This window comes from Dama dama, chromosome 11, assembly GCF_033118175.1.
Source record: "Dama dama isolate Ldn47 chromosome 11, ASM3311817v1, whole genome shotgun sequence".
Classification (NCBI taxonomy): Eukaryota; Metazoa; Chordata; class Mammalia; order Artiodactyla; family Cervidae; genus Dama; species Dama dama.
In genome coordinates, this window is record NC_083691.1 from 96,088,445 (window position 1) to 96,109,285 (window position 20,841).

A 20,841-nucleotide genomic window follows, 5' to 3' on the forward strand; every position below is an offset into this window, starting at 1 on the left:
TGCAAACACACACTAGGGACAAGCTTACAGGCAGGCTTTGGTGGTGTGTGTTACTTTGAAACAGCCCTATTATCAATCAGCAAGGACGAGGCGGGTTGAGAGGGTCCCCAGGGTGTCTTGGGAGGCGAGGACAGCAGAGCGACAGGTAAGAACCCAGGCTGGCCCGGAACCCGAGCTCAGAGTCAGCAGAAAAGCGACCATCGGCTCTAAAAGAACGAACCGGTCAACAGCGGTGTGATGTCGAGGCACCCCAGGAGCACTGGGTAGGAAGTCCCTGGTGAAGACCAGTGGCTACAGGGACACTTGACGCCAAGGAAGATGGGATTTTTGAGAGATGCTCCCAAAGAACACTGAGTCTCTCTAGTCATCAGAAGTGAGCAATATTCCTGATTTTTCTCTCGACTCTTGCAGTGAAACGGATAAGATTAAATCAGAAAAGAAATACTTAATCATGTTCCAAACATAAGAAATTAAAAAGCCAAGGTCTGTTTTCCCTAGAACAGGCACCTGAGCATCTCTTCTCCGATCAAGGAGAAGTTCCTCCACCAGGTAGACTTCCTTCTGTGTCTGCAGCAATTTCAGTTCACCACCTGCTACATGCACGCAAGACACCCCGAGGCTGCACGGCCAGCGTGACACCCACGGGTGAGACTGCTTTCTCGGAAGCTAGTGGGACAGCAAAGAATATGATGAGAGCAGGGACAGTAAATCACCACGACATGCAGAGGCACGAACGGCTCCCACAGACGTAAGGTGATGTCAGAGCAGCAGACACATGGGACCCTGTGAGTCTTCTCACATGGACCACAGACACAAGCAAAAATGATCAATCGTGTTAGAAGTCGGGCGAGTGGTTCCTTCCAGGGGAAGCGGTTGGTAACTGGAGGGACTGCCAGGCACATTTCTGAGCGGCTACCAACGCTCTGTTTTTTGACTTAGCTGCTGACTCGTGGGTGGGGTGAGTTCGGCTTTTGGAAATGTCCTGGGTTTGTCATTTGTGCACTTTTCTGTATGCATGTCACACTACACACACGGAGGCAAGTGGACACAGCTGTGTCCTTGAGAAGTGGCCGCTCCCAAGCCTCTCCGCTTTGTGGCCACAGCACTGCACATTAAAGAGAAAAAAAACCAGGCGTGAGAAGCTCTGGACGTAAGAGAAACAAGAGCAGAGAAGAAACAGCACGGGGATCCCGGGCCGGGAGAGATCACCCAGCCTCTAGAGGCCCCAGACATCACGGTGACCTTGGAGGACAACCATGGTGTCCGAGGATAGAGCGCGGACCTGGGGGCAGCTGCCCTGCAGAGGGCTCTGAGCCCAGCAGCCCTGAGCTGGCACCTGCGGCCTGGACTGGGGAGGGCACCCAGCACCCTTCAGATGGAGATGAGCAGCTGCCGGTTCCTTGGCTGTCTGAACAAACAATGGGGTTTATGCTGAACACCTACCTCCCAGTGGGGAGACTGAAATTTGGGGGACATGCCAGGCAGACAGTGCTTATGTGACCAGCTCCAAATAAAACCCCAGGCGCAGAGTGTCCACGGAGCTTCCCTGCTGGACACTGCTGCCGCAAGGCAGGACTTCTCACTGCTGGAATTACGTTTGTCTTTATGACGACTTCAGGGGGCCAGGACTCCTGCAAATCTGTGCCTGGATTCCTTCGGATTTCATCCCACACGCCTCTGTGCTCTGCTGACTCTGCTTCACGTCCTTCCCTGGTTGTAAATCGCAGCTGAGGCCAGGTATAGGCTGACTCCTGAGTCCTCCTAGAGAGCCATTAAGCCTGAGGATGGTCTTGAAGGCCTCGCCAATGCACACAGTATTTTTTTTTTAATGTAACTTTTTATTTTGTATCGCAGTATAACCAAAGACCTTGGTCAATACTTTAGCCACCTGATGCAAACAGGAGAAGACTGATGCTGGGAAAGATATGAAGGCAAAAGGAGAAGAGGGCAGCAGAGGATGAGATGGTTGGATGGCATCACGGACTCAATGCACATGAATTTATCTGAGCAAGTTTCGGGAGATAGTTAAGGACAAGGAAGCCTGGTGTGCTGCAGTCCATGGAGTCGTAGAAAGTCAGACAGGACTTAGTGACTGAATAGCAACAGAGCTGATTAACAATGCGGTGACAGCTTCAGGTGAACATCAACAGGACTCCGCCATCCATATATTAACACACGTCTCCACTCTCTCCCCAAACTCCCCTCCCATCCAGGCTACCACCTAACGTTGAGCAGAGTTCCAAGGCGATGAACATCTTTTTAAGTAAGTTTGCTGGGAATGGAGGCAAGAAGGGAAGTGTTGAGATGAGAAGTAGAATTTTGCATTTATAGTCCTCAAGTAAATTTAAAAAAGAAAAGCTGGTGGGGAGGGAGAATAAGATTTTTACAGAACAGTGCCCATATTTAAAAAATAGCAATTTACGTGATTGAAAAATTGCTGGGTGTTTTTTTTCTTTCAACTGAACTATTTATTTTCCCTGAGAAAAATGCTTTCAATTCACGAAGTGACAAGGTAGCCGTATCCGCCTGGAGATGGTTCATCAACAATTACAAAGAGCTCCCTTTCACGGCAAGTTTTATTTTACCAGGAGCTCAAGAATAGCTCCTTCTGGAGCATAATTAATCTTTCTATTCCACTCTACCTCTGAGAAGAGCCTGCATTAAAAGACTAAGTGTTTAGTAATTGTTTAAATGAATGAATTAGTGCAACTTCATGAACAGCATTAAAACACCCAAGAACAAAAGCCCCAAAACCATGGTTGACACATTCCCTTTCCAGTTCCACTGCACCTGACCAAAATCAGGAGCACTTTTTCTTACTTCCATTAAGAATGGATGATAATGGTTTCCTGTTCCGATTTTTTTTTTCTAACCCATGCAGCGATCGAAATAATACGTATGAAAATAAGCACTGTCTCCATTGTCATAAAAGGGAATATATATATATTTGCCAACACTCAAAACGCGTTTGGAAATTCTCCTTTAAAGTTGCCAGGACATGGCAGCAAAATAGAAGCTGAGCACCACCCGTGTGAAGGACTCCGTCCTAGGACTGGAAAGGCGAGGAGAACCCTGTAACAGTCAGCTTCCCACAGCGTTTATAGCTCAGGACGGAATAACAGTAAGCATGGAACGAACATGAAGAAACTGCTCCCCAGGTAGCCACTAAAACAGTACGAGGAGAGAACTCACGGGTGGAACCGAAGTGGTCGCCAAGGCCCAGACCATGTGACTACACCAGGGGACAAAGCCGCCTCCTGAGGCAGGAGGCAGATGGAGGAGGATGCTGAGGACGCGGGCCACCTGCAGAGGTCAGGCAGCAGCTGCTCAGGAGGGCAGGTGGGTGAGTCAATGAGTGATGTCATTTTATTAACTTCAATGAGGAGAAGGGAGCAAAGAAACCGCCATTTATATGTAAAAATTATATGCTGGCCACTGTGCATCTATTATGTCACGAAGCCTGTGAAGTAGGAATTATTCCATTTTACAGATGAGGAAACTGGAGCTTTATTAAATTTAACTCTAGGCTCTAGTCTGCCAAAGGACATTAACGCTGTCTTAGAGTAAAAGCCAGGACATGACTATTAAATAAACGCGGCTGACTTTCGATGAGGCTCATAAAGTATAAATTCACTTTGAAAAATATTTATGGGCCTAACATTTCTGTTCACAGGAAAAAGGAAAAAGTAAATAAATCAATTTTATTAGTTTGGTGACCATTCTAAAAACAAAAGCCAGAAATGTACTCACTCTTTCTAACCACTAATAATTTTAAGAGACTCCTTTATTTTCTTTCCTAGAGGGATGAAATTCAAGTGTGAAGGGCAGGTCTTACTATTATTTATTTATGATTAATGTATAATACCTATGGTTACTTTTAATAATTTTTATTACAAAAATATGAGAACTGTAAAATGTGGCCATACCCCCAAGAATATTCTACTACAACAAAATAGTACTAGAATTTTCTTGGACAATGAAATCAATTGTTGTTGCTATTCAGTCACTTCATCATGTCCGACTCTTTGTGACCCCATAGACTGCAGCACATCAGGCTTCCCTGTCCTTCACTATCTCCCAGAGTTTGCTCAAACCCATGTCCACTGGGTCAGTGATGTTATCTAACCGTCTCATCCTCTGCCGCCCCCTTCTCCTCTTGCCCTCAATCTTTCTCAGCATCACGGTCTTTTCCAATGAGTTGGCTCTTCGCATCAGGTGGCCAAAGTATTAGACATTTACCATCAGTCCTTCCAGTGAATATTCAGGGTTGCTTTCCTTTAGGATGGACTGGTTTTATCTCCTTGCTGGCCAAGGGACGCTCAAGACTCTTCTCCAGCACCACAGTTGGAAAGCATCAATTCTTCAGTGCTCAAGAACCAATACTATGTATCTGTTATGTGTTTCTCCAAGTGCCCACCAAAAAGAGAACACCCTGTCCAACTCAAAGATCTGAATGCCTACGAAACCTACTGGGCATTGCCTCTGGTTACCTGGCGCTAGGCAGACCCCAAGCACAGGACACAGAGCTGCACTCTCAGAGTGAACTATGCGCTATCAGAGCACAATGGAAAGAGCAGGGTGCTATTCTGGCAAGGAGCTGTGGACTCCGAGCAAGTCAATCACCGCTCTAATCGTCACATGTTGTCAGCCGTGCATAAAGTCGACGTGACAAGCATAAACGATCTGAAGCATACAGTTCATCTAGTCTTAATCTTCCTCTGCTCACTTACTGATGAAACAGACAGGAACAGCACCCGAGAATTTTCGTATTTTGTTAATCCTTAGTTACATTCTTTACACTGAGTAAATCAATCACAGATAAAAACAAATTCTATCTCCGCAAAAATAAACTAATCCTTTACAAAAATCTCACCTTTTTTTACATCCTCACCAGCAGTAGTAGTAAAGTCGCTCAGTCATGTCCGACTCTGTTACCTTTAAAACACATTTGCTGTTTTTTGTTGTTGTTTAGTTGCTCAGTCGTGTCCAACTCTTTTGCGACTGCATGGACTGTAGCCCCGCCCCAGTCTCCTCTGTCCATGGGATTCTCCAGCAAGAATACTGGAGCGGGTTGCCATTTCCTTCTTCAGGGGATCTTCCTGACCCAGGGACTGAACCTGCATCTCCTGCATTGGCAGACAGGTTCTTTAACACTGAGCCACCTGTGAAGTCCTTAAAACACATCATCAGGGACCTATTTGTTGAGTAGTTTGGCCTTAACCCTAAGTTAACTTCATATTTATTTTCAGGGAAAGGAGGATAGTGGCAATCAGAAGGAAAGAGAGTAAATCTAGGGGAGGGATGGACTAGAAGGTTGGGATTAGCAGATGCAAATTATTAATGTATAGGATGAATGATATGTATGTATAACTAAGTCACCTGGCTATAAACCAGAAATTAACACAACACTACAAATCAACTACACTCACTCAGAGACCGTCTGTTCTTGTGGTCCCAGCCTTTGTTCCTCCATTAGATACAGGGGAGGAGGGCATCCATGTCCCAGCTGAGCCTGGCACACCCCGTGCCTGGTACAAGTCCTTAACAAACATCAGTTCACTTCATCCACTCTACACTTTATCACTGAAGATGAATTCTAGTGTCTTTTTAATTCTAGTAGAACTTTAAAAAATATATATATATCAGAAATAGTACAAAGCACCCTCTGGTTCTTTTGTCAAAGGTCCATGTTTATTTACTCTACACCAGGTGTTCACAATGCAGGTGACATCACCCTCCAAGGCTTCCCAGGTAGCACAGTCGTAAAGAATACGCTGGCCAATGCAGGCGTCACAAGAGATGCGGGTTTGATTCCTGGGTTGGGAAGATTCCTTGGAGAAGGAAATGGCAGGCCACTCCAGTGTTCTTGCCTGGAGAATCCCAGACATAGGAGACTTCAGTCCATGGGGTCGCAAAGAGTCAGACACAACTGAGCATCTGAGCAGTCCAATCACCCTCCAAGGGGATGAAAAGTGGTTCCAAGAGGTGCGGGGAGACACCTACCACTTTAATGTATAAAGCACAAGGATACACACACAGTACATGAGCAGATGTGTGCAGACTATAGTTTCCATCAGTGTGATTAGAAAGAAAAATCTTATGAGTCTTCTTAGGGAGGTGATTGTGAAAATGAGGGCATGATCTTTTGGGAACACAGTGGGACTAGAGGTTCTCAAAGTTACTGTCATATTTCTTAATTAAAATAAACCAAAGCTTAATCAATCTCTAATTAACTTTCAGAGGTTTTCTTCAAGGACTTGCCTTACACCATTATTAAAATAATAACAACAATGAAGAGGTATAACTTGTGACCTTCATCTACAGAAGGCTGAGGAATGATGAAGACAATCCAAATTAGGAAGCTGAAATCTAATATCAAAATCATTTAAATTAAGTTAGAAGTTACCGAGCATAAGAAAATGCCAGATAAGGAAATTCAGCATCCCACAAACTTGGCACATCAGTTTCTCTCTCAGAAGCTGTGACAACCCTAGACAGGGTATTAAAAAACAGAGATATCACTTTGCCAACAAAGGTCTGTATAGTCAAAGCTATGATTTTTCCAGTAGTCATGTATGGATGTGAGAGCTGGACCACAAAAAAGGCTCAGCGCTGAAGGATGATGCTTTCGAACCCGTGGTGTTAGAGAAGACTCTGGAGAGTCCCCGGGACTGCAAGGAGATCAAAACAGTCAATCCAAAAGGAAATCAATTCTGAATATTCACTGGGAGGACTGATGCTGAAGGTACAATACTTTGGCCACCTGATGCGAAGAGATGACTTACTGGGAAAGACTCTGAAGCTGGAAAGGCTAACGGCAAGAGAAGAGGGCAACAGAGGATGAGATGGTTGGATGGCATCATCAACTCAATGGACATGAGTCTGAGCAAACTCCAAGAGATGGTGAAGGCCAGGGAAGCCTGGCGTGCTGCAGCCCATAAGGTCCCAAAGACTCGGACACGACTCAGCGAATGAACAACAAGCTGAGAGAAAGAAGGTGGTTTATGAAGGCAAGTAAAAAACAGAAGTTAAGGGGAAAAAAGGATCTTTGGAGGAGTGTGCACACAGCGGTGTGAAGCTGAGCGCTGACTGATGCACTGCCCGCTTCCCTGACAACAGACACGGCCTGCGGGAGGCGCAGGTGGGCGGGAAGAAGGAACCAGGACCGAGCTGCAAGGCCGCAGTATCTAAGTGTCTTCCGGACAACAGAAGAATGGAACAAGTCACAGTCCACAGCACTCTCTCCCTACCTCCCTTCTGTTCTCACTCGTTCATCACACCGTGCTCACCTCCACCTGAAAACTGGTAATGCTGGGAGGCCTCACAGGGCCTTGCCTGGTCTCTGGAATGAGCGTGTGTGCTCCCTCCTGCCAGAGTGTGACCGCCCCAGGAGCAAGAATTTGTTGTCTCCTCCGTGGAGCTGGCTCGAGACGATGCTCATGGTCTTGTTCCCCAGATTCGACCTACGTGGCTGACCATCAGGCCACTTCTTCTGGGGCAGCTGGGTTAGTGGCTGGGCTTTACGCAGCTTTAACTCTCCCATGCTCACTGTAGGACCATGGGGCCAAAAGTGGGGAGGGCACACCCCAAATCCTGCCAACCAGCACCCTGCACCCCAGCGACCACTGGGCCCAGTATCCTCCCAGTCTCCAAGGAATATGTCTCATGACCAACACTCAGGTCGTCAGGACTAAAAAAAGTCTGCTCTGGCTGAATCTACACTCTATCCACCCATCCTTTAAGGTCAGGATCATATCAGCTCTCCCAACAGCCTACTGAGAAGCCAGCATCTAAAATTGTTAATCTTTTCAAAGATTCCATAAGTTGAGAATCAAGAGATCTGGGCTCTAGTCCCTGCCACCTAACTAGCCATGTGCTCCTGAGCATGAAGGTCAGTGTCTCCGAGCTGGAATCCTTCACTTGCAGGCCTGAGTGGGTGTCTTCTCTCCTAAGGGTTTTTGAACTTGAGGATGCCTCGAATCCCCTGGAGGGCTTGTTAAAACCCTAGCTGCTGGGCCCCAATCCAGCACTTCCGATGCAAGAGTCTGGGGTAGAACCTGAGACCCTGCATTTCTAACAAATTTCCAGGCGTGCTGCTGGGAGAGAATCCACCACTTCAACCCCATCTGATGCCAGGAAGGCATGGTGAAGGAAGGACCATGGGACCACTATGCCAGAAGACTGAACTGGGTGAGGTGATGAGCAGCAGGGAGACACCCCCCGCCCCCAGACAGAGCACCATTTCATCCCTCTCCAACATAAAGCACTACATACTGTTCATCACAAGACGGTAGACCTCCTGTGCCCAAAACAATTATTACACACATGTAAAGGCACTGAACTGCACCGCAGTATTTGGGTTTAAAGTGGTTCACCATCCAGACAAGCTGGCCTAAGCTTTCTAAAACTGCTTTTTGAAATACACGCCTTTTTATATAGTTTTGACTTGCAAACCATGTAAATGATTCACACATTCGAAAATTAAATCAGGAGAAAAAGGAAACACTATGAATGAATTAAAATAGAAACTGAAGCTAGCAGCTACACACCCGATTGATATACCCCACAAGGAGATGAGTATTCCTAGTAACTTCTGAATATAGCACTCTGCAAATCCTTGACAGATAAGAGTCTAAGGACAAAAACAGCTTCAAACAAATAAAACTCTACTGTGTTCACTGATAAGTGGTAACATCGGTGTTGTAATTCTGAAATGATTTTACATTTACTGAAAGTGAAAGTCGCTCAGGCATGTCCAACTCTTTGTGACCCCACAGACAGGATACCAAGCTCCTCTGTCCATGGAATTCTCTAGGCAAGAATATTGAAGTAGGTTGACATTCTCTTCTCCAGCACATCTATGTTTACTAGAGGATAAAGTAAATAAGTAAATGTAATATTTTATTACGAACCAACAGTTTTCAGTCTAGGCAAAAAGAAAAATATCAAATACACAAGATTTTGGAAATTAAGGAAAAAATGATTCTGAAAAATATATTCCCAAGCTCTATCTACTGAGAGGGTCTAGAAGCAAAAAGGGCTTTCCTGGTGGCTCAGACGGTAAGAAATCCGCCTACAATGCAGGAGAACCATGTTAGATCCCTAGGTCGAGAAAAGCCCTTGGAGAAGGGAATAGTAACCCACTCCAGTACTCTTGCCTGGAGAATTCCATGGACAGAGAGCCAGGCGGGCTACAGTCCACGAGGTCGCAAGGAATCAGACACGACTGAGTCACAAATGTGACACACACAGGGAAGCAGAAAACCTCTGCAGCAGTGAGCTCACTGACTGTCCAGATACCGGTTTCTGAGTGCACTTCCCACTGAAAGGAACTAAGGCTCCTCAGTGGAAGGGACTCACATTCTGAAAGATGAGCCTCAAACACCTACTTGTCCCAAAAGACAAGGAAATATTCAGAAACTAATGGGGCCGTGTCAAGGGGCTGCAGAAGGCAGTCTTTAAAGAGCTCCCCTGGCTAGATGTGGCATGCTTTCATTAGATAATAATAATGGCAGCTGCACCTGATGGATACACATTGAAGAAATATTAATAAAACTGCCTATGTCCATAGCAATATCTAGAAGAGAGAAGACAAGAAAGGGTGGGGTAGGTAAGAAAGGAAACTCTTCTTTACAGACTGATGCACGCTAAGAAGCCTAGAAGATAGAATCTGAAAATCAACACTTGGCAGTCATAAGGATTAACCCAGTGTCTACATGTGGATTGCTTCCATGGGCCGCAGCCGACAGCATGGGGACCTGTGCAGTCACGTCTTCCAGCAAAACAGCTTCACTAACACTGGGACAATCAGGATGGACGTGCCCCCTGAGGTCATGCAACCGGAAGCTCCAACACCACCAGGGTGTTCTTGCTAAACAACACTTATTATGCATCTAATTAAGCCTCGATCTAATTTCCAGTTTACAGGAAATATAGGAGGAGGAACAAGTTAAAGCACAAGATGAGGAAACTATCAGACAAATCCAGAATGGGGACTAGTTTACCAAACAATTGGCTGGGCTCTTCCGAAAGTCTTAAAAAAAAAAAAGTAGGAAGGACTGACCTAGATTAAAGTGACTTAAGAGATAAGCTAACCAGTGTGTGTGTGTGTGTGTGTGTGTGTGTGTGTGTGTGTGTGTGTGTGTCTGTGTGTGTGTGTCTGTGTGTGTGTGTCTGTGTGTGTGTGTCTGTGTGCACACACCATATCTTCTTTATCCATTCATCTACCAATGGATATACACACACACACACACACACACACACATACACACAATGGAATATTCAGTTCAGTCACTCAGTTGTGTCCAACTCTTTGCGACCCCATGAATTGCAGCACGCCAGGACTCCCTGTCCATCACAAATTCCCAGAGTTTACTCAAACTCGTGTCCATCGAGTCGGGGACGCCATCCAGCCATCTCATCCTCTGTTGTCCCCTCCTCCTCCTGCCCCCAATCCCTCCCAGCATCAGGCTCTTTCCCAATGAGTCAACTCTTCGCATGAGGTGGCCAAAGTATCGGAGTTTCAGCTTCAGCATCAGTTCTTCCAATGAACACCCAGGACTGATCTCCTTTAGGATGGACAGGTTGGATCTTCTTGCAGTCCAAGGGACTCTCAAGAGTCTTCTCCAACACCACAGTTCAAATGCATCAATTCTTCGGCACTCAGCTATCTTCACAGTCCAACTCTCACATCCATACATGACCACTGGAAAAACCATAGCCTTGACTAGACGGACCTTTGTTGGCAAAGTAATGTCTCTGCTTTTTAATATGCTGTCTAGGTCAGTCATAACTTTCCTTCCACGGAGTAAGCGTCTTTGAATTTCATGGCTGCAATCACCATCTGCAGTGATTTTGGAGCCTCCAAAAATAAAGTCTGACACTGTTCCACTGTTTCCCCGTCTATTTCCCATGAAGTGATGAGACCAGATGCCATGATCTTAGTTTTCTGAATGTTGATTTCTGAATGGAATATTATTTGACCATAAAAAAGAATGAAATAATGCCATTTCCAGCAACCTGGATGGACCTAGACATTATCATACTAGGTGAAGTAAGTCAGACAGACAAAGACAAGTATCATATGATATGACTCATAAGTGAAATCTTTTTTAAAAAAATGATACAAATGAACTTATTTACAAAATAGACTCACGAACATAGAAAACACACTTCTAGCTACCAAAGAGGATTGAGGGGAATGGTAAATTAGATGGTGGGAAGTGACCTAAACATACTACAACACATAAAACAGCTGAACAACAAAGACTTACTGTATAGCACAGGGAACTACACTCAGTATTCTGCAATAACCTATAATGGAAAAGAATCTGAAAAAGAACCACTCTATTGTACCCCTGAAATTAATACAACATTGTGAGTTAACTATACTTAATTTTTTTAAAAGATATTTTAAAAAGAGCGATAAGAGATCCAAATGTAATACACAAACCTCCATCGGACCATGATTGGAAAAAAAGGGTTATAAAAACGTCCTTGGCATAACTGTGTATATTTGAAATAGACCACATTAGGTGACAATCTGAAATGATTCATCCTCTCAAGTGGTATTTTGATTATAGCTGTATTTTAAGAGAAGTGTGCTCAAGTATTTACAAGCATTGCGTCTTGGTATCACAATACAGACATACCACATACACAAATGAAATGCCAAAAGTTGCTAATTTCAGCGAAGGGTAGAGAGAATTCACTTTCTGAACAGTGCTATAATTATGAACATTTTCATAATAAAGAGTTGATTGCATATTATTTAAATAAAAACATAAATCTCACATCCTAGAAACAAATCCTAAAGAGTTTATGGACCCCAGGTTGAGAATTACTGATCTAGATCATTCTTTTGTTTGTTTACCTTCCAGAGTGTTAAATAAAAACGAGAGGTACCTCAACTGCAAGAGACAAACTATCAGGCTCTTGTGCGTAACAGGAATGATGCAAGTGTGGCCTGAAGACACAGGACTGAGCCAGGCGGTGAGTGGAGGATGGGGGTGCGGGGTGGGAGTGGAGGCTGCAGTGAGCCTCCCGAGGCTTAGACTTTCCTTGCTGCCTTAGGTCAGGATTGTAACCGGAGAGCTGACGTATTTTAAAATATGAAAGAAGACAACTAAAATTGTCAATACTTTGTAAACATAATCACTTGTGCTTAAATAGGAGGGTTTCAAGGGGGCTTCCCAGGTGGTGCTAGTGGTAAAGAACTCTCCTGCCAATAGAGGAGATGCAGGTTCAATCCCTGGGTCAGGATGATCCCCTGGAGGGCATGGCAACCTACCCCAGTATTCTTGCCTGGAGAATCCCATGGACAGAGGAGCCTGGCGGGCTACAGTCCGTGGGCTCACAAAGAGTCACACACGCCTGAAGTGACTGAGACACAGCACAGTGAGCTAAGATCCCACACGTGACTTAGCGTGGCATGTAGGGTTTTAAAGGGCAATGATTTCCCACTAAACAAAAGGCATAAAAAATTGACACACACACATATATATATAAAGACACAAGGACTGAAATGAAGGGGCTATCAAGAATTCAAACAACCTATTCAAGTAACCCTCAAAATGTATTACACACACATACACACCTGTCACAATGGGGAATTCCGAATAAGCTCTGTGGATGGGATCAGTGCGCCAAGCCCCATGGCTCACCTTGGATCTACACCACGCAGGCAGACACACATGCTATAATCTAACACTGGAGTCCAGGTCAGCTCTGTGCAGGTCTTTAGTTGCGACACTGTACTACAGTTATGCAAGATGTGACCCTTGGGGAAAACTGGGTGCAAGACATGTGGGACCTCCTTGAACATTTTTCTGCAAATTCTTGTGAATCTCTAATGATCACAAAAGTTATGCATTGTAGATCTCACAGCCTGGTCTTGTCCTGTTTGAACATGCCCTTCAAAACCTCTCCACCACCAATCACATACATGACACACTTTCTTTAAAAAGAACTCTTCCAAATCCTAAAGAAAAGCGATTCTCTAAAAAAAAAAAAAAAAAGAGAGTTGAAGCTCAAGAAGAAACATAAAGACATGTGTACATCTCCAGCGAACAAAGGGCTCCCTCCCAGACCCCTCAGTCTCCCAGAAAGCACCAGGGCAAAATGGGAATTCTCCGTCTGCTTTGTCTTCCGGGGCCACACAATCAAGTGCAGCAGGTGAAGCGGACTCGGGCAGCCAGCCTGGAGTGGTTCATTCAGGGCTGAGGACAGCTGACAGCTGGGGCCAGAACCACCCCGCCACCCCCTCCCCACACCTGCTGCTCCTGTGGCCTGTAGACAGCCTGAGCAACTGCCTCTCAATGTCACTCAAGGAACAGGCTTGACAGGCGGGACCAGCCTGAGGTTCTTCCTAAGGATCAGCGTCCACACCTTTTTGCTCCCGAGATGAGACCGATGGACTCAGAAATCAGGAAGGACCCTGCTCCCGACCAGGAACCCTCTCCCACAGCCCCTCCTGCCGGAGCTGCAAGCAGAAACACCAGCTGCCAATTCTCCCTCCTGCTCCCAAAGCTTGGCAAGAAGGGCAGAGAGGCAGGCCCCTGGAAGGGAAGGTCTGGGGCCATGTTCCCAGCTGCACCAGCTCTCCACCCACCATCGTATTTGCTCACAGGTCAGAGGTCACTCTGGAGAGAGGTCACTGCATGAACACATCACACGAGAAACATTACTGAGAGGCCAACACGGTAAACGGTTGGTTGCGTTTTTATCTGCTCTGAAGACTCGCCATCTGGTTTTCATTTCACCTGAACACATGGGTTTTGCATAACCATTATTAAAGGAGTCTTGAAAATGCTTTGCCCGGTGCTGCCTGACTTTTTCAGGCAGGGAAATACCTTTGTATGTGCTGTGCTGCGCTAAATGGCTTGTCGTGTCCGACTCTTTGCAACCCCATGGACTGTAGCCCGCCAGTCTCCTTTGCCCATGGGACTTCCCAGGCAAGGATGCTGGAGTGGGTTGCCACGCCCTCCTCCAGGGGATCTTCCTGACCCAGGGACTGAACCCATGTCTCCGGCATCTCCTGCACTGGCAGGAGGGTTCCTTACCATTAGCGTCACCTGGGAAGGCCCTACCTTTCGCATGCAACTCACCGCAAGTGTCTGGTACACACACAGGTCCGTGTTTTAGAGCCATGCTCAGAGAGATGCTGGTGAGGAGATGCACAAGGGCACCAACGATGACGACTGCAGGGGGGTTTACTGTACCTTTTACTTTCCTGTATTTTACACTTTAAAACCAACCAACCACCCAACAACAACCGTTCGTTGCAGAGAAACAATGTGCAGTGTGCACTGCAGGGATGAAGAGGGATGCCCACAGAGCAGGCGAGTTCACTACAGCGCTCCTGGAGGTGGCAGCCAGGCAGCGGGGGCTGGAGCCAGAGAAGAGCCTCCGCTCTCAGGGGGGTTGGCAGATGCCGCACAGAACTTCCAGAGATGATGCTTAAAATGGTACCCACAGTCTGCCCATAACCAAGGCAGGAAGGGCACTGGTAAATGTCAGAGGCTGGAGATGCACCACCAGCCAGCGGGAGCAGCCTGGCGGGAAGGGGCCCCGCTGGTCCGTTCAGGGAGCACCTCATCAGTAACCGGCTGCGCCATTTCAATCACGGGAAGTCGGCATCTGTAGCGCCTTCACCACTCTGTGATCTTAACATTAGCATGTAACTGGAAAAGAATCCAGTGGGATCACTAGAACACAACAGAAATCACCTAGGAGGTTACAAGAATCCTCTGGCCAGCCAAACAATGGTACTTTTTTATTATGAAAAAAAAAAAATGACAGTGGGATTTTCTGGGCTGTTCAGAAGTTAAGACTCCGCACTTGCAATGCAGGGGTCATGGGTTCGATCCATGGTTGGGAAACTAAGATCCCAAGTGCTGCAAGGTGCAGCTAAAAGGATGAAAACATAGAGCGAGAAGACGACAGTCACTGCATCAAATATCACACCTTCACATACTATATAAGGTCCTCCCAGCTGCCTGGTGGCCCAGAGATGACACTTTCTAAGTCTCACTCAAGCAATCCACATGCTGGCAATGAGCGTCCCTAGAGACTGAGGGGAGAAGAAGGCAGAGGAGGAGACCTTCCAGGTGATCACCTGCACACCTGGGACCAGTTCAGCCATCTTCTCCCTCAATGGGTCCCACACTTGGGGAGATCACAGCTTGATTCAGACACTCCGAATCCCCATGGCTTCTGGTTAGCTCACTCTAGAATCTCTAATCTATGATGTAAATCTCACTCATAATTCTCTCTCTCTCTGAACATCGCTCAGTCGTGTTTGACTCTTTTGAGACCCCAGGGACTGTAGACCACCAGGCTTCTCTGTCTGTGGAATTCTCCAGGCAAGAATACTGGAGTGGGTTGCTATTCCCTTCTCCTTCCCAACCGCGGGGACGAACCCGGGTCTCCTGCATCTGCACTGCAGGCAGGGTCTTCACCATCTGAGTCACCTGAGAAGCAAGTTAAAAGCAACCACGAGAGGATGAAGATTCCGATGGAAATTTAAAAGAAGATGGATTTGGTTCATTATGCCCCGTGGTTACTTTTTTAAATTGAATGTGGACTCATGCCTATGTGCACACGATCACACATGGGTACATACACACTTACCTTTCATTGGAGTTCACTTCTCCTCATTCCCATCCAAAGCTACACAGTAAAATCCTCATGTGGCCATTTTGAGAACTATTTTTTGCTACTAAATTTTGCCAACAATCTGCTCAGCATTCTAGCAGATGTTTCTGTTTGCAAACCTCTGGGAACTTGGCTGGATCTGTTTTCTTTCCCCCATGTCAAAAATAAAAGAAATGGCCCAAATGTGGCCCAATACCCCAGAGAACCTCTTCCCCACCCGCCCCCTCAACCTCCCTACTCATATGACCTCCGTGATGACTTCTCAAATCTTTTCCATTAGAGAAGATGTTTCCAATTATGGTCCATTATGCTGCCAAGGATGACATCATTCCAATGTGCCTTTTTTTTTTTTTTCTTCCCTTAAGAAAACGCTACTGATTCTTAGTTACTTGGGACCCATCTGCAACAACTTAAGCCAGCTTGTCTGCTGAGCCTTCTGAACCCACAGTGTCACATGAGGGTAATTTGCTCAAGATCGATTCTCCAAACAGAACAACTCCTCTTCAACAGGGGGAGGCTGAAGGGGGACGGGAGGGATCCTTGTTTTTTATCTAAGGATTTCTCTGAAAACATCTGTGGCCCAACCTTACCTCGGTAACATCCATAACTTTGATGGCTGCCAGCTGACCTGTTTTAACATGTCGACCCTGAAAAACAGAAACGAAAGAAAGATAATTGGCACAAATGCTCTGCACCATGATGAGAACAGAACGGCTGACGTTTCGACAAATCACCTCTTCTGAGCTTTTACCCTCAAAAGTGATGCTGACAGAGTCCCAGGCTCTCCCAACAGAACCATACAGCTCTATTGGTTTTTAAGACTTCGTGAACCACACTGAAAGAACCAATCAAGCAGCATAACAAACAAGTTTTGATAAAAAATCAATTCCCTCCTTCTTTCCGGGTTTCATTTACCTATCACTGCCTTTCAATCAGAACATCTTAAACCTTTTCTTCCAGGGTGATCAATCTTTTTCCCTCAACATTCCACATGAAGGAAATAACCAAAAAAAAAAAAAAAGGTCTGGCTATCACACTGCCATCTGGGAAGCCCAGATATTATATTATTTACCATCAAAAATGGATAACAGTCATCTTCTGCTGACGCACCCCCAATAGCACTTGATTTTCCAAGAGTTCACTGAGAGTCTTCCCGGACACTTTCCTGTGGGTCCAATGCAGGGAGGCTGCAACATGGTTACTCAGAACAAGGTAGGGGGGCAGGAGTGCATGCAGAGATGGGGTGCAGAGAGAGCACTGCCTTACAGCTGTGTCACAATTCCCGGCCCAGGACAGAAACATCTGTTACTCATGTGTATCACGAGCATCTCAGACAAGCTGGGCACTGCTCTCCCATCCCCTCTGCCGCAGGAGCTTCCTCGCCATTGGTTCTCCCCCGCGTCCCTCTCTGCACTGCCCTGCGGGCATCTCCGGGGCCAGCAACAATGCGCTGCCCTGACACCGTGAGCACCCTCTCCTCAAGGGCTTTGCAGAAAACGATCCTTGCAGCAAACGTGAAGCAGAAGGCACGTCCCCAGACTTTCCAAGAGGCTGCCTCACTGTGGCCTCGTGATGGAAAGAGTTATGAACTTTAGAACTTGAAACCCGAGAGGGGAAGCTCTCCATTTATTCTGGAAAGCTTGGGCAGGGACTCAAATTCCAACTTGGACAAAACAACTCCATGAAAATGACACTGAATTACTGAGGAGTCTCAGCTCCCTGCGGTCACAGCAGTCCCTCTCTGAGCAGGGCTGCAGACAGCCTGGATGCAGGAAAGTCAGACACACAGAGCCCACAGGCCCGGAGCCTCCTTCAACGTCCCCCACCTGCAGACCCCACACCTCACCCCTACCTGGGCCACTGTCAGACGTCTGTAGGAGCCCCACCTCTGCGGTGGCATGGGGCGGGGAGGGAAGAACACTCCTCGTGGGCCAGTCCCAGGAGCCCTGCGTCCACCCTTGTCCCCCAGTCCCACTGCCAGTCCCCGAGTGCCCTCTGAGTCACCAGCCTCATGCTCCCATCACATCCTCCCACGTCCAGCACAGCAGAAGGGACAGGCTGCCACAGCTGTTTGTGGCAGTCGCTCAGTTGTGTCTGACTCTTTGCAACCCCTTGGACTGTAGCCCGCCAGGCTCCTCCGTCCATGGGATTTCCCAGGCAAGAACACTGGAGTGGGTTGTCATTTACTTCTCCAGGGATCCTCCCGACCCAGGGACTGAACCTGGGTCTCCTGCATTGCAGGCAGATTCTTTAGCATCTGAGCCACCAGGGGAACACAGCTGGGTGACCCACAATCCCAGCCCCACACTGCACATGACGTGACCTAAGGGGCTGTCCCCCGCTTGGAGGTAGAGGGCGGACCCTGACAGCGTGTCAGGGAACTGGGCGTAGTGGCCATGGTTGACTACCTGTCCATACACCATTCTGCGTCTGTTGACGTATCCGCCTTTGACTCTCACCCGAGGGTTCCGGGCTTTGGAAGCTCAGCCCCTCCGGAGCTTGGGGCCCACAGCTGTGACACGCAGACATGCAGGGCCAGTGACCCTCTCTGGCTGCAGGACAGGGCGCCCAGCATGGGAACCTTGGCCATACCCACACAAACGGCCTCTTCTGTCAGCAGGGACAGCGCTGCCCGTGTCATGGGGGTGTCATGGGAAAAGACAATGGAGGGGCAAAAGCAGCACAGGGTCAAGGGCAGCCCTGGTGATCAAGTGCAGCTGGACCCTGTCCCCCACCACCAGTGACAGAAGACGAATTTACCAGCAGAGACTCAGCAGCCAGGTGACCATGACCGTGGCCACACAATCCTGAAGCCAAGCTATAATTTCCGAGAATCCAAGAAGAAAGAGGAGAACTTAAGAGGACAGGTAACTCTCCAGGCCTGCCCACGTGAGGCACGCCAAGATCAGCTCCTCCTCGCCAGGGTGGCCCCCCAAACTGGACACACAAGCCCGTTGCTCCTCCTGCAATGGTGTGCTCAGGTGGTCAGCCGTGTCCGACTCTGTGTGACCCCATGCACTGTAGTCCACCAGGCTCCTCTGTCCAGGGGATTCTCCAGACAAGAATACTGGAGTGGGTCTCCATTCCCTTCCTTCTCCAGGGGTCTTCCTGACCCGGGGATCGAACTCGGGTCTCCAGCCCCATAGGTCGATTCTTCACCCACTGAGCCAGCGGGCAACACCTTCCTGCAGTGGAGTTGCTTCCACATAACCGGGAACGCAGAAGCCAAAAATAAAAGCTGGCTTTCAATCCCTGGCCTCTTCTCTCCCATGAGCAATCAGGAAAAGTCTATGAAAGAACACCCCAGAAGAACACTCTCTGGAATGTGAAGGCGAGTGTGAGCAAAGTTCAAGCCCCTCACCCATAGACTTGGGAAACTAAAATGTGTTCTTGTTGGGAAGTTCCTTCTTTTATCTTACAAATTTTCTTTCAATAAATATTGGAGATCAGAATGCTTTTGCTTTCTGTTGAGTTTAATTTGAGACAACTTTACAGATTAACTGCCTGAAACTGACCTTCTGTTTGCTTAAGAGCAAAGTCCATCATCGGGCTTCCCTGGTGCTCAGACGGTAAAGAATCTTCCTGCAATGCAGGAGACCTGGGTTCAATCCCTGGGTTGGGAAGATCCCCTGGAGGAGGAACTGGCAACCCACTCCAGTATTCTTGCCTACAGAATTCCATGGACAGAAGAGCCTGGCAGGCTACAGGCTGACAAAAGAATCGGACACAACTGAGCATGAAAAACCCATCAACACCAACCTAAGCAAGCAGAGGGCGGCAGCCTGCTCTTAACAAGTGGCCAGGATGTGAGCTGCAGGCTGAGGGGGTAGCCCACTACCCCTGTGCAGGGAGCGGGGGCGGGGTACCGAGAGGGCTGCAAAACAGTCCACAAGAAGGAGCATTACATAGTGACAGAAAGAAGAGAAAGATACCGCAGTCTGTAGCAGAAACTTAGCAAACAGGACAGGGTAAAGCCAAGTGCTCCGGGTCACCCTGGGTGACACGAAGTACCTTTAAAGGCGGAATCAGATGGGACACACTGTGGGGCCAGTGGTGGAGACCCTGTGCAGACCGCGAGGACTGCCTGGTGAGCCTGAAGATTTCAGGGGGCAGGAGGGGTCCCCTTGAGATATGAGCTGCAGACCGTCCTCACCAAATCCCAGAAAGGAACACATGGGCAAGCGTCACCAGGCCAAGCGAGAGGAGAGAACCCAAAGATTCAGACCCAAACACAAGAATTCTCTCAGAGAGGTGCAGGAATCCATGACTAGTGATTTTTTTTTTTACGCATTCTGAATTTTGAAAATCGCTTCTCCATACTTGCATGAAAAAGCCCAAATTCAAGTTCTCATATCCTTTCTGGTATTTATTACCATAAAGATTCGCACTCATTGTCTTAGTTGGGGTCTTGATATGGGAAGGTCAGATTAACAACAAACGAGCTCTAACAAATGTCGATTATGTTTATCACTGAAACAGAACTATGTTCTGAAAGGTCCAGAAGCTCAAAGGACAGGCAAGCCTAGTTCATCAAAACGGTTGGTGAACAGATGAGATGACAAAGTCAACCCACAATGCAAACAAGAGACCATCCAGGGGATCAGCCTGGTGTATCAGTTCTCTACCCTGATGTCTCACTCCTAAGAATTCCAGCTGCGAAAGGGAGATGGACCCGGCAGAGCACAGAGAATTTCAGAGCACAGTGAAAACCCTCTGCATGATACTATAATGACAGAGTCATGTCACCACATATCTGTCCAAACTCAGATTGTACAACACCGGGAGTAACCCGTAGCATAAAGCGAGTGATTACGATATGTCAACAGAGGTTCATCAGTTTTAACAGCTATACACCGGCGGGAGGGGAGGGCCAATAATGGGGAAGGGATATGTATGTGTGAAAACAGGTATACCCGTACCATCCTCTCAATTTTGCTGTGAAACTAAAACTGCTCTTAAAAAAAAAAAGTCTTTAAAAAAACATTTTAATTCTAAGGATAATTCCCCCTCACAAGCCCTTACTTTAAAGGGCAAACATGAAACCTAGCTGACCATGTGATGGACGGCAAGAGCTCAGTGCCCAGCGATGCACTGACCACTTTCTAAGGCTCCATGTCCATCCACGCCCAAGCCAAGACCAGCCTGGTTGGTTCTGCACTGGAAACCCCCAAACCACACCCCACTTAT

General features: G+C 47.3%; 1 protein-coding gene across 34 annotated transcripts in view; it reads right to left on the minus strand.

The window, feature by feature from the left end:
* Positions 1-20,841, minus strand: part of MAP4K4 (mitogen-activated protein kinase kinase kinase kinase 4) — a 151,150-nt gene that overhangs the window by 62,379 nt on the left and 67,930 nt on the right. For all 34 annotated transcript variants that reach the window (XM_061155905.1, XM_061155878.1, XM_061155889.1 and 31 more), the window contains exon 3: positions 16,245-16,301. In XM_061155905.1, coding sequence (XP_061011888.1) covers positions 16,245-16,301 — 57 coding nt within the window. The remainder of the gene's footprint in view (positions 1-16,244; positions 16,302-20,841) is intronic.